General features: G+C 31.0%; 1 protein-coding gene across 1 annotated transcript; it reads right to left on the bottom strand.

The window, feature by feature from the left end:
- Positions 1-7,558: 7,558 nt before the first annotated feature.
- Positions 7,559-14,366, bottom strand: LOC111206710 (DUF21 domain-containing protein At5g52790-like). Its single transcript, XM_022703963.2, has 13 exons — positions 11,170-14,366; positions 10,995-11,071; positions 10,807-10,890; positions 10,440-10,553; positions 10,243-10,329; positions 10,000-10,139; positions 9,830-9,917; positions 9,677-9,750; positions 9,463-9,593; positions 9,209-9,372; positions 9,084-9,130; positions 8,714-8,990; positions 7,559-8,566 (listed from the first exon to the last, which is right to left on the bottom strand). The coding sequence occupies exons 1-13, from the start codon at positions 11,348-11,350 to the stop codon at positions 8,522-8,524; spliced, it is 1,509 nt and encodes a 502-aa protein (XP_022559684.2). The 5' UTR covers positions 11,351-14,366; the 3' UTR covers positions 7,559-8,521.
- Between the last annotated feature and the right edge of the window lie 238 nt (positions 14,367-14,604).

Raw genomic sequence — 14,604 nt, 5'->3', positions numbered from 1 at the left:
TTGGAGCGTGCCTTTGGAGTGCTGCAAGCTAGGTTGCGGTCGTAAGAAACCCTCTAATTTATGGGATAAGGACAAAATTGGGAATATTATGAGAGCATGTATCGTCCTCCATAATATGAGTTGAGGATGAACGATCATCAGCCACTCAGTATGCGGTCGATGAATTTCAAGAAAGAGAAGAGGTGGATACATTTTCCGTCAATATGGCTTCAAATCTCGGCAATTCGATTGATCACCGAACAAGCTTTCGGAATAGAAGCCCATCACAATTTAAAAAACGATTTGATTGAAATCATATGGACTAAATTTGGACATCTTCCAAATAACATATAATTTACAAGTTTATATGAATTGAATAAAATGTTTGTTTCCTTTTATTTATTATTTGTTTTTTTTTTTTTGTAATTTTCATATGTTTTCAATTTTAATGTTAAACTTCTCTTTTATATGTTTTATTTAAATGTTATCCTTTATATCTCATTACACATTAAAACAAAATTATTTACTAAGATACAAGACAAGTTCTACCAATAATCTACAAAATTACAAATGTTCTTACACTTTGTCCCTAACTTAAAAATATTAATAAAATATCCTAAGGACTTATTTTTTGTCTCACCAATAATGTTGCCCTTAGTTAAGCGGTGTCCCTCGTGATATTGCCCCATTTGTATTTAAATTAAATACGATAAATGCTAAGATATGTCATTAGAATCACCGATAATGTTGCCCTAAGGCAGTTATTGCTCTTAAGGCAGTTTTTGCAACTAAAAGCTAACTAAACTCATTCTTGAAGCTAAATAGGTCCCACAGTTTTAATATTAATTTATCTCTTTGCAACTGGAAATAATTTTAATGGTATAAAATTCTCAAGAAAAAATCTAAAAAATAATGGTTTTAATGGCAAAAGAGAATGAAAATAATGGTTTTACATTTCCTCGACGGTGATTAAACTTCTCTTTGCAACTGTCGGAATTTCAACAAAGCCAATGAAGGACACTGTGGCATCACGGCATAGACTATTGGGGAACCAGTGGGTAAATGTTTGGAAAATATTACGCTCTGGGACAGTTTTAAGTTATTTATAACATTCTAGAGCAGTTTCTTCTACTAGCACACTTTATCCTAACAACTTCTTCCTTTCCTAAACTAACTCGCTAACATCTGACTATCATAGTTACTAACTAAATGTAATTTTAGCTGGAAAACATCACAACCGCACATCTAACTCCCTTCTCAGTGGTCCAGATTATTTATGATTTTTATGACAAGACTTATATCTGTCTCATTTCACAACCCTTGGATCTCCTTTATAGTTTATAACATCGACGGTCCAGATCTATAGTATTGGAGAAAGTCAATTTTGCTTATATATTTAATGGTTAAAATACATGAAAAATAAAGTGGATCCCTCTTCAGTTTACACTATAAGGCAGTTTATAAGTTTTTATTACATTCTAAAGCAGTTATTGTTCCTAAGGCAGTTTTTTGCAACTAAAAGCTAACTAAACTCATTCTTGAAACTAAATAGGTCCCACAATTTTAATATTAATTTCTCTCTTTGCAACTGGAAACAATTTTAATGGTAGAAAAATCTCAAGAAAAAATCTAAAAAATAATGGTTTTAATAGCAAAAGAGAATGAAAATAATGGTTTTACATTTCCTCGACGGTGATTAAACTTCTCTTTGCAACTGTCGGAATTTCAACAAAGCCAATGAAGGACACTGTGGCATCACGGCATAGACTATTGGGGAACCAGTGGGTAAATGTTTGGAAAATATTACGCTCTGGGACAGTTTTCAGTTATTTATAACATTCTAGGGCAGTTTGTTCTACTAGCACACTTTATCCTAACAACTTCTTCCTTTCCTAAACTAACTCGCTAACATCTGACTATCATAATTACTAACTAAATGTAATTTTAGCTGGAAAACATCACAACCGCACATCTAACTCCCTTCTCAGTGGTCCAGATTATTTTTTATTTTTATGACAAGACTTATATTGGTCTCATTTCACAACCCTTGGATCTCTTTTATGGTTTATAACATCGACGGTCCAGATCTATAGTATTGGAGAAAGTCAATTTCGCTTATATATTTAATGGTTAAATACATGAAAAATAAAGTGGGTCCCTCTTCCATTCCCCTTCGCCTTCTTCCTCCTAAATACTCAATTTCTTAGAAAACTGAAATCTGCTTCTTAAATTTATTTTTTCAATTTTTTTTACGAAATCATTTTCTCTTTTACACGATCTATCTTTAGAGATATGTGAAGGTGCATCTCCGATGATGGTGTACAACATCCTTGATGTACATGAAACATGATGTACATAAAACATCTCAAGTGTACAACACGCTACATAACAAGAAAACAATCATCCAAAACCAAGTTTCTTTCTTTATAAATTCGTAAATGTCTAATTGAATGTTGCACCATTCTGAAATGTACATGTCAATATTGGTAAACAAACATGTAGATATGTTCATTATTGAGCTACTTTTAATATTTAAAGATGTAATGCATTTCAAAATGTTTTCTACATTTGTAACTTTTTTTGAAATATGTCCACCTTACATAGTTTTGTGTGTACACTATCATCAAAGTGTACACTTTCCATTAGACTGTACATGTATACACGAAATAATTTTCTCTGTTATACGATCTATCTTTGAAGATATGTGAAGGTGCATCTCCAATGGTGGTGTACATCATCTTTGGTGTACACAAACATGATGTACATAAAACATCTCTAAGTGTACAACACGCGATAACAAGAAAATAACCATCCAAAACCAAGTTTCTTTCTTTATAAATTCGTAAATGTCTAATTGAATTTTGCACCATGGTAAAATGTACATGTCAATATTGGTAAACAAACATGTAGATATGTTCAATATTGAGCTACTTTAATATGAAGAATTCATGAGGGTGTATAATATGTAAGAAAGAAAGGCTGAACGCTTTTTTGTACATGTGGATATGTAAACCGATGTACAGCTAGTTTGCACACACCTTTTTGTACATGTGGATATGTAAAACGATGTACATATATATCATTACAACATTGTATATGTGGAAATTTTATATGAGATTTATACTTTTACTAGTCTATAATCTTCTCATCTCCGCATCAACCAAATTAAATTGGATAAATTTGCAAGTTTCAAAATGTGTACAGCCATATTATGTTCACGTGGAGACACAAAATTTACTATCATGTGCAATGATTCACTTGTATAATAGTGTCCATGTGTACACAGATACATAGACACCCACATGTAAGACCAATTTTGTTTTTTGTTTTTGAGAAAGAATAACAAACGATACGACATGTGTGTACACTTTGTGACGTCTACACATGTAGAAACTTGAACAAATTGGAAGTTTAAGTCAAATTGGACATGTTATTTTGTGTACATTTTGTTCCACAACACTTAGTACATTGTCACCTAATTAAATATTCAAAATACCAAACAAATATTTCCCAAAACTTTTAATTGTGCAATCCGGACCTAGTGAATGTTCTGATTTTGCAACATTGGTCCATGCCGTTTTGTTTTATTTTGAAAATTGTGCAATCCGGACCTAGTGAATGTAGATTTTATAAAAAAAAAGAAACATAGAAATTGTATAATCATTTTGCTTCGGTGTCCACAAACCTAGGTTGTACACATGTACATTAAATTCGTATATTGTCCACAATTATGATTTTTTAATGAGTGGCAATTTTGTAATAATTTCATCTTCTTTGTACTAGGGTTTTCTGGGTTTCCTGCAAATATATTTCAGAGCTGCCATTAATTTTTATCTTGCAATATTCATTATATTTTCTGTTTTTTTACCTCCAACACTTACAAATATTGTATAGATTAACCGATTAACACCAAAACTAAGAAAAAAAAGTTTTAGTTATTGAGTTTTGGAAGATTATATCCAAATCGCCATAGCTCTTATATGCCAAACATTTACCCACTGGTTCCCCAATAGTCTATGCCGTGATGCCACAGTGTCCTTCATTGGCTTTGTTGAAATTCCGACCGTTGCAAAGAGAAGTTTAATCACTGTCGAGGAAATGTAAAACCATTATTTTCATTCTCTTTTGCCATTAAAACCATTATTTATTAGATTTTTTCTGGAGATTTTTCTACCATTAAAATTGTTTCCAGTTGTAGAAGAAGAAATTAATATTAAAACTGTGGTACTTATTTAGTTTCAAGAATGAGCTTAGTTAGCTTCTAGTTGCAAAAAACTGTCTTATGAGCAATAACTGTCTTAGAATGTAATAAAAACTTATAAACTGCCCTATAGTGTAAATCACTCTTAATTTAGGGTCTTAATTTTTATCTACTATTTAAAAGTCTTAGTAGGACCATTTGATTAATTACTTAATATGACATAATGATTATTATTTGTCTAACAAATCTGTTGAGAAAATATAGTTTTAAATTTTATTTTTAGTTATAACAAAATCTGTTGAGAAAATATCTATCTAAATCTTATTAAAGTTTTAAGTATTTTCTTTTTAAATCATGCAATAAGTAATTTCGTAATTAGTAATATAATATGATTATACATTAATATTAATTAAATTTTTATTATAAATTTTATAATACATACTATGTTTTTCATTACATACTATGTTCTTCATTACAAGTATGGGTCTTTGCTACTTTTTATAAATTTTATAATATATTATATAAAATAGAGGTAATATAGAATTAAATAAAAAACTATATAAAATGGGTAAATTAACCTATTTTATTTTAAAATTGCTTTCATTTAAATAAATAAAATAAACTATCATTGCTTTCATTTAAATAAATAAAATAAACTATCATTCACAGTTAAAAAGGGTTAAATTCATAAAGTATGTATATTTTATACAAAAAATATTAGCATATATTGAACTTTTATATCTACGACTATATATTATTTAATTAATTTAAAATTCACAACAATATATTATCTAAAATGATTATATACAAAATATAATAGTCATAACTAACTTTAAGATCGTGCGTTATTTACAAAATAGGATATCAGAAAAAATAATAATTCAAAAGATATTAATGATATCACTATGTTTTTCATTACAAGTATGGCTCATTGCGTGTGTGTTTTTATCATTTGACAATAGTGTTTAAAACAAAGTAAAAAGCATAAAACAAATGATTATATATTAATAATGCTTAATAAAAAAACTAAACAATAAAATTATAAAATTACACAATATATAACACTCAAAAATAAATTATATATTTAAAAATTTTGCAATAATGTTAAATGTATACATTTATAAAATAAAAATATATCCGCACGAACGTGCGGGTCAAATTCTAGTTTAAATTAATTTAAAGGTACAATGGTATTAAAATAATTAAAATCTTAATGAGACAAAAAAAAATTAGAGAAATTTCCTAGGATAGCTTTTTTAAAGTTCTTATCACAAAAATAGCTATTAATGAAGAAAATGACCAAAATAAGTTTTATTAAAGGATAAAAATATATTTTTACCCAATGGCTAACTAATCTAGACTTAGGGTTTAAAGTTAAAGGGTATGATTTTGGGGATATGGTTTCAAATTTAAAAAAATAAATATTAAAATTTTCAAAATAAAAAGAGACTATTTAGGTCATTTTCTTTATTAAGATCTATTTTTGTAACAAAAACTTAAAAATAGTTATTTGAGAGAATTGTCCAAAAATTTATATAAAGTTTCAGGAGGACAAATTCAACTTTTAAATGTCTCTTTTACCAATTTTCTCTAAAATTTGTCCAAAGGAAGTAATATTGACGGTACATATTACATCTATAATATTTAAGCAGAATCCCTCGTATGTATTAGCGAGATTATTCACAAATAAAAAAAAATGAAATTTTAAACTACACCAATATATTGTCAAATAAAAATCAGTTGACTTACATGTCGACTTACAACATATACTATACAAATATAATTTCTCGAGTGTTGGCACAAATCAACACAATTAAAAATGAAAGCACAAGTGCTAATAATTATGCAACAAACAAAAGTAAATACATGTTACAAAATTAAAATAACAAGGACATATGATTTACACAAACATATTAAAAAATCAAATATATGAAAATATTCAAACGAAAAATATATCCGCCAAACTCTAGTACAACTTTAAAAACATTCTCTCCCATTAAGAGTGTTTAAATTGAACGATGACATCAAATCCAAACCCTTCTAAATAATGAAGTCAGATCAAATATGAATTGAGAATCCAAACCCCAAACTACCTTCACGTGTTTTTCCCAGCTTCTCAATAATTCACACCAGTAATAAATCAAGAAAGACAAACTCAAACAAACCCAAAGTCATAAAAATATTTGCTTTAGGCCGCTCAATACTTAATAAAAACGGAGACCAGATACAAGAACTTGATAATAGTATTGTTTTTTTTAAGAAAAAATAGTATTGTTGCAACTTGCAACATTTCTCTATGAGAAATATTCACTATTTTTTTTCTCTATTTTCGATTCTCTAAATAGACCCATTATTTATTTGATAATTTGTTCATTTTTTTTTTGAATTATACAGAGTTATCCTGGCCCCACATAAGTGATCCAGACTAGTCACGTGTTGCCACGTGTCGGTCCTTTGTTCATTTTCTCTTCTCACAGATCTACTTATTGTTTCATAGATCTTTCTCATAATTTATTTTCTTCATTTTCTGTGTCTCTTTTAAAATCTTTTTTTCTTTCTTACAAATTTATAGTAAACCTAAAAGAAAAGTAACAAATCAGTGCACAACTTTTAAAACAAGCGATATAGCTCAGTAATTGAGCATTCCATCTAGGGCTGGCACTTCGGTTATTTTATCGGTTTGGTTAGTTCGGTTCTAGTATTTTTTTCAACTGAAATAAACCATAGTTAGTTTAGTTTGGTTCGGTTTGGTTTGTGTTCGGTTCGGTTTATATTCGGTTTGGTTTGTATTCAGTTCGGTTGGGTTTGTTTTTTTGGATCAATTTAATTAGGTTATTCTTAGTTAGGTTCTTCGTAGTTTAATTTTTCTAAGAGAAATTATGTTTTAAAACATAAATTATGTAAACATAAACTATGTGAAGTAAATTCAATTTAAAACGGAAACAAAAACCTTTAAAAAGTCACAAAAAGTATATAAGAATTAAAAAAATGAAAGTTAACTAAAATAAAATAAAACAATATCACTAGTAATGTCTCTTATATCATTATTAAAAATCTTGCAATAAATCATCTTCCATGTGACGCTGTGGAGAAGAAGTTTTTTTTAATAAATTTTTCTTTATATTTTAGGTTTTAGGTTTAGATTTAACATCCACGTTTACATATATAAGATATAAAGATACAGACTTTTCTATTTTTTTGAGTGAAATATTTTAAAAATTACATATTCGGTTAGAAGAATATATGTTGATGAATGAAAAATGAAAAAGTATGTGGTTTGGTATTAGAATTTTAGTATATTGGTGTTACTAATATTTTTAATTTAAATCATTACAAAACACATCGGTTTCTCGGTTCGGTTCGGTATAAAACCGAACCATTCGGATTAGGAAAATCTTCAACCGAATGGTTTGAAATAGACATTGGTTCGGTTGGAATTGGTTTCGGTTCGGTTGGTTCGGTTTGACTTGGTTCGGTTCTGTATTTTTGCCCACCCCTAATTCCATCTAGTTAATTGTGTGTTTGTTTATAAAAAAAATGCTTAACTAAAAATAGTATAAAATGTAAGGGTCATGTTTACATAAATATTATTTGGTTTCTTTTAGAAGATTCCAGTCCAGCCATGAGTAGTTGAACTTGGTCAATATTCATTACCCATCAAAGACCCATAACGAACCAAAGCTAGACCCAAAAACCATATATGACCAGACCAATATTACAAACTGGGTTATTAAGAACTGTCCAATTCCAGACCTTTCTTTATGTAGATCCAGCGCATAATTATCTTTGGCATCCAATATACTTCTCTTCGGACGTAACTTAGTACCTCAAGGTGCCATTAATCAGGAAAATTTCTCGGATTTCTTAGAGTTCAACTTGACTTGTCAAATTTTTCATAAGTTGTGTGGAATCCATAGATCCATAGCTTGTTCGTGATCTGTCTCATCCACTCATATGAACAAAGGGAACCCATCTTAAGAAAAGAACCTTGTTATGTTGTTTTCTTTTGTAAACTAATAGTTTCTTTTCTTAAGTATTCTTTTGTGAATTTGATTAGTTACCTTATTATACATGTATAAGGTGGCATGCATATTTTGTTTTTATCTTTAAGATATTATTTTGTTAGCCAGTAGCCACACGTTTCCTACTATTTATCCTTTTTCAAAAAAAAAATAATACTCAAAAATAAAGACAGTTCATCTTTTCTTCACTTCAATTCACATGCATATAAAAGATTAACCTAAATCTTGAAAAATGATCGACAAGAAAGTCTTTTGACTCTTGTTATTAATATATTTTGCTTCACTTAAATACATTTTTAATCAGATCTACCGTTTCGTTTTACGAACCATTTGATCTTGGTAGCTTCACGTACGTTTTCCCCACCTGCAAGGTAACAACACACAAACAAAGAGCAAAGTCGAAACTTAACTTATGACTTAAGAAAGACATTGCAATGCCTTTTTTCAAAAAAAAAAAGAAAAAGAAAAGACATTGCAAAACGATTTCTTGATATTCAAGTTACGTACGTACCCTACTAGGAGACAAATAGTAATAACGATCATTGCTGTCCGGAGAGAGCACCGAAGGAGGCTGTGACGGTGGAGAAGCACAGAGTGTAGGCCTGAGAAACGGAGACTGACGGTAAGGTGAGTTTATCGGTGACCGGAGCAGCGTAGAGATCCTGATGTTAGGCGACAGTGGACTTGAGCGATACGGCGAGATAGGAGATGTTAGCTCCGAAAGCCACGTGGCAGTTCCCGGCGATTGTGGATTCGAGTTCCCAGATATTGGCATGTTTATTGTTATCCTACGGAGGTAACAAAAGAGATTCCGAGTCTTGTGAAAAATAATGTAACTTGCACTCTATCCATTATGATTCATTAATGATGATCAATCATACCTCTTATGAACTTCGACATACCGGTCTGTTTCATCAAATATTTCTTCCTACAAGGTTCATAATTAAGATGGTTAGCTAAAATAAAATGTTAGTAGTCTAACCATCTATAATGATTAATTACTTACCTGTATGAGTTCCTCCATGACATCTTCTAGAGTTATTATGCCAATGACTTCTTCATCTTCATCAGCAATGCTATCAATGTATCGGATTGGACTCTGATGATTAACCTCACTTGAGTTCATCACAGGAATGCTCAAAACAACATTTCCATCTTTATTATCCGTTCCTGAATTAAGACAAAAATATACTTCTCATCTCAATACTTTATAATATTATTTCAGATTTAATGATCTATCATATATACAAGTCTCTTAACCATTGATGCTCTTGTCATGGACAGGAGTGTTGGTATTGGTACAGTTCTTAGTCCCAACGACAGCAGCCATGTGGCTTCGACCTGTTTGGAAGATGTTGAGGATGTCGTAGAGAGGTAGATTCAAATTGACCCTGCTTGCAGAAAACAATAATTAAACTTTTTGGACCGTTACGTTCCAGCTTAGAAAGCAGTTTTGTTAGAAAAATCAATATACCTAGGCATTCTTCTGATGGGGAGATCTCTGATCGGTGTCTCATCTTCAGGACGGACTTTGATCAAGTTCTTGACCTAATCAAAAACTCATGTCAGAAGGCATAGTGTTTCTCAAGATTACTTAACTGTGTAATAGATTTTGTTGCTTACTCACAAGAATATATCCGATGATAACAGTAGGATCCACCGAGTATACCGGGATTCGGCTATGGCCTTCACTTGCTATTAGTCCCATTGTCTTTCTGTGAACCCCAAATTGGAGGATAAGAATAACAAACTAACTGAAAATGTATTATTTGAGGAAAAACAGAATGAAGAACATACTCGTCGAGCCTGGAGTTGATATCAAGTGAGAATATCTTGGAGACTGATGTCATTGCGTCTTTGGCACTCTTGTGAGACATGTCGAGAGCTCCTGATATGATTGTTGTTTCATCGTGAGTTAGTTCCCCTCCTTTTCCTGCCTAGTTATCAGAAGAAAGGACACCGAGAAAGACATAGGTTTTAGCTTACATATTGACAAAACAATTTTTCAAAGATAAAATCATCTCAAAATTTAAAATAAACCTCGTTTCCATGCATAAACACAAATGACTTGAGCTCTGCTCGTCTGAAAAGTGTAGAATGTCTTCTTCCAAGCAATAAATCGAGTAGCTAAGAACATTGAAGGAAGAAGTAAAAGTTTGAAGCATTGTTTTTGACTTTAAAAACAATTTCTGCTTCATTCTAATAAAATTCCATTTGTTTTAAGCTGATTGAGTTACCTTGCTGATTGGATAAGCTAGCGGAAAGAAGACTATGACAATAAATCTAACCAAAATCGATAGCTTTGCTCCGATGCTTAGCCCGTATCGAGAGCATACAGCTTGAGGTATAATCTACAACAATCAAAAAAGAACAGTCATGGCCGGTTCTGTCACAACCTGAACGTTAGCGTAGTGCCCAATTTTTTTAAAAAAAATTAATATACATACATAGACTCTTATATTATTTAAAAAAAAAATTATTAAAATTTTAGTAAAATGTTTATGGTCTCCAAAATCTCAAAGCTAGTCCTGAGAACCGTACGAGTTTTTGGGCAACCTTAAAAGAATCAGATCAGCACAGAAAGCTAGTTCAAACTCTACTTACCTCGCCAAATGCAAGTATGAGAGTCACAGATATCAGAACAGAGCCCCAAGCTGGAAGCAGGGAATCGACAAAGACTGGTAGAGCCTTTTAGATTTTAGCAACAGAAACATTGTCATTAAATACTAAATAAAAAGTTAAAAAAAGATAAAGTTAAGTTGTATCTAAAGATATGTGCATAAGCATGATACCTCCATCGCCAAAGCATTGCCTATGAGGAGTGTACACAGCAGAAGATGTTGGTTCTTAACGAGTGGCAGGATCTTTTCTGGCCATTTCGTTGTAATTTTTTAATGGTGTTAGTTTGAAGTGAACTATGAAGTAAAAAAAGTATGAGTATAGGGTCAATGGGTTCATGACACTGACCAGCGTTTCTGCGGTCGGTGGGTTCACCAGCCTTAGCTATGACCTCAAGTTCGACGAGACTAAGGGACATAAGACCAAGGGTCAGTCCTGACATTAAACCTGCGAAAGCAACTAGACCAAAACATGCAGTAAGGTAAAACCAGAACATAGGTTCACAGCAAGGGACATCATTTGCTGCCATTTCAGAAGTTCTTTTAGAGAGTAAAGACTATATGAATGTTGAGAGTGGGGGATAATGAGTTTGGGTATCATAGTAACTTAAATAGTAGCCAGGGATGACAAAGTAATACCAACTGCTACACCATGATTTAAATAGATCCAAGAACCACCATCCAAATATCTATAGTAAAGAAGTATCTTATTTTTGATTAGCCATTACATAAGGTGGATACAATCTCTTTCCTACGTACCTTTGCAACTCAACATAAACAAACAAATTTTCTGTCCACACAATTTTATCTAATTATTGTCAGTTTACCATTCTCCTCTGACCTGATATCACAAAGTCTTATGATGTGATAATTGTCAGTTTACCATTCTCCTCTGACCTGATATCACGTTGTTTACCAAAAAAAAGAGAGGGTGATGTTGGCGAAGACAGCAAGTATACAATTTGGTAGAACAAGGACAGAGCATGGAATGTCACACTCACTTAGTCGCTACTATAAATCAGTTGTGTGGTGCAATTCTTAAACAAAAGGTGTGAGGAGAACAACGTGAAACAACCCGCATCGTCAATTCATAGCAAGTGGAAACGATTCACCAAATAAGACCAAATGTGCACAAAATGATTGATTTCAGGAAAATATATTCTTGTTAATTCAAGGATCTTAAGAAATACTAGTAAAACAAGAGAGCGAGTTCCTACGGAGCAGGTGGAGCAGTATTAAAAAATGGATGATAACAAAACAGTGACCGATTCACTAAAGAAACAAACAAACGATTCAAGGGACGACTACAACATAATAATATCTGTAAGGGTCGGATATAAGAAATGACCTCAAAAATGAGGCTAAATAAGCTATAAAATAGTTCAGACGAATTCTCCCAACAAAAAGTAAGAGAAGCTAATTAAATATTTGTCCTATTCCACCAAGAAATCGAAGACAAGTGCTGCCTAATACAAGTAAGCTAAGCTTATTACCATCAATTTAGTATATAATGTGGGGGGAAGAACATCATTATCTTCTTAAGTTTTCTGCTAACAAATCCACTAACAATTAATTGATTCAGTTGTCACTTTTAGTAAAACACATATGGCTTTGATTGGTTGCAGTTGTGACTTTAGTTTTTTGTTTAAGAAATTAAGCATTGGTTTTTTGAGCTGTGGTTTTATTTTTTTGTTTCTATTGTAGGCTTATTTCCAAAGACAGGGAAAGATCACCATTATTGTTTGGACCCACAGTGGATGTATTGAAGGTATTCTACTAGAAAATACGGTGTCCACGAAAGATAAAACATTTTCAATGGCAATTGGTGACAAAGTGTGTAGCAGTCAAAAAGAGTCTGCAAGCGTGAGGGATAACTGGAGATATATGTTGTGCAAGATGCAGAGCTGATGAAGAATCGATAAATCATGTTTTTTTAATGTCTTTCAGCTCTTCAGGTTTGGACTCTCTCAAAAATACCATCAAATCCAGCTATTTTTCCAACAAGGTCTCTCTTTACAAATATGGATCATCTTTTCTGGAAGGTTTTCCCGCAGTTAGATGATCATCAGTTTGCATGGATACTATGGTACATTTGGAAAAGAAAGAATAATAAAGTTTTTTGTAATTTGGACATTGATCAAAGGGATACACTCAAATTGGCAGAAACAGAATCAACACTCTGGGCTGAGGCACATATAGTAAATGAACAGAGAACAATATCACACGTAGAGGTTACGTATTTACCTTCAATTCCAGGAAGATGGTGTTTCACTAATGGTTCCTCGAAAGAGAATGTTATTTTTTCTGGACAGTGTTGGTTCAATACTTTAGAAGGATTTGATGGGTTGATGGGGGCGAGAAATGTTCGGGTTAGTCTCTCTCCTCTTCATGCGGAGATGGAAGCACTACTCTGGGTAATGGAATGCATGAGAAACTTACGTCAATTTCAAGTTACGTTTGCAACGGATTGTTCTCAATTGGTGAATATGGTTTCATAATGAGAAGAATGGCCAGCTTTTGCAAGTTATTTGAAGATATTAAAGTCCTGAAATAAAATTTCCTCCATTCAGAGATAATACATGTACCAAGTACACAAAATTCAACGGCGGATAGCCTAGCACACAGTGTCAGGAAGCAACCGTCTTTCGTCGTTCACATGGATCAATATCTCCCAGTTTGGTTTACAGAGTCTATATGAGTCTGTATAAGTTATGATAAAAAATAGACTTATTTCCAAAGATATTAAAAGCACTGAATATAAATGCCAGATTAGAGCAAACAATTTTTTTTTAATTTTTTAACGGGATAGTTTCATGTTTACTACTTTCATGGTACTATTATAAAAAAATGACTGCTGGCTACATGAAGTATTGGCCATCACATGGTTAACCATGCAAACTAAACTAATGTATATCTTGCCACACGAAGTATATGTTATGCATGACAACATCCCTCAACTTTATGATGTTATGTAGTTAACATCCTGAGTTTAATTTCATTCATCCAAAAACTGATGCGGATGTTAGAGATCGTTTAAATATCTTGTTTCAACAATAAAATATAATCGACCCGACTATAATTTAATTACAATTAGATTTTGACCCACATTTTAAAAGCGTAAGAATATTTTTTAACAAAATCTAATTTACAAAATCAATATTTTAAATATATTTTTATAAGTAGTGTTTTAACATTTTTTATTTTAGTGTATTTAGAAACTTTATAATTGTATTATATTTATTTTTATTAATCTTTTTTGTTATGAACTTTTAATAAGCAATGTTTTAAAATTTGTATTTTTGTGTTTTAACATTTTTATTTTAGTGTATTTTAAGACAATATAATTGTATTATTTTTATATTTATTAATCTGTTTTGTTTTTTTTTTAATTATATTAATCTTTATGTTATGAACTTTTAATAAAAAAATTGTAATTCTTTTGATTAATTGTGTGGTATATACTTCTTTGATAATTGTTTAATAATGAAACTTATTTTCTGTCAATTTATTAACTTTAAAAATTTATTTGCTTAAAACTTATGTGATGTCAACTTAAACCAAACATAATCTTGCGTATATAATTATAAATATATACTTTTAAGAATAAAAATAATCAAAGAATAAGAATCTAATGTGAATGTTTTACTAAGTTTAAATGAATGGAATTTTTATTTATGAAAAAATATATAAAATAATTCATAACTTAATAATTTCATATTAAACAAATAAAATATTAGAGTCAATAAATTGATATCAAAGAAGTTTTATAACGATCTTTATTTAT

The sequence above is a fragment of the Brassica napus genome, unplaced genomic scaffold, assembly GCF_020379485.1.
Source record: "Brassica napus cultivar Da-Ae unplaced genomic scaffold, Da-Ae ScsIHWf_1301;HRSCAF=1857, whole genome shotgun sequence".
NCBI classification, from domain to species: domain Eukaryota; kingdom Viridiplantae; phylum Streptophyta; class Magnoliopsida; order Brassicales; family Brassicaceae; genus Brassica; species Brassica napus.
This window is presented reverse-complemented; position numbering and strand designations above follow the sequence as displayed.

What these genes read in the sequence shown, in the direction of transcription:
- LOC111206710 (XM_022703963.2), bottom strand. Translation starts at nt 11,350, where the DNA reads ATGGCAGCAAATGATGTCCCTTGCTGTGAACCTATGTTCTGGTTTTAC. An exon ending in GCAATGCTTTGGCGATGGAG is followed by an intron (nt 10,891 to 10,994) that starts GTATCATGCTTA and finishes AAAATCTAAAAG; the next exon opens with GCTCTACCAGTCTTTGTCGA. An exon ending in TTATCATCGGATATATTCTT is followed by an intron (nt 9,751 to 9,829) that starts GTGAGTAAGCAA and finishes GTTTTTGATTAG; the next exon opens with GTCAAGAACTTGATCAAAGT.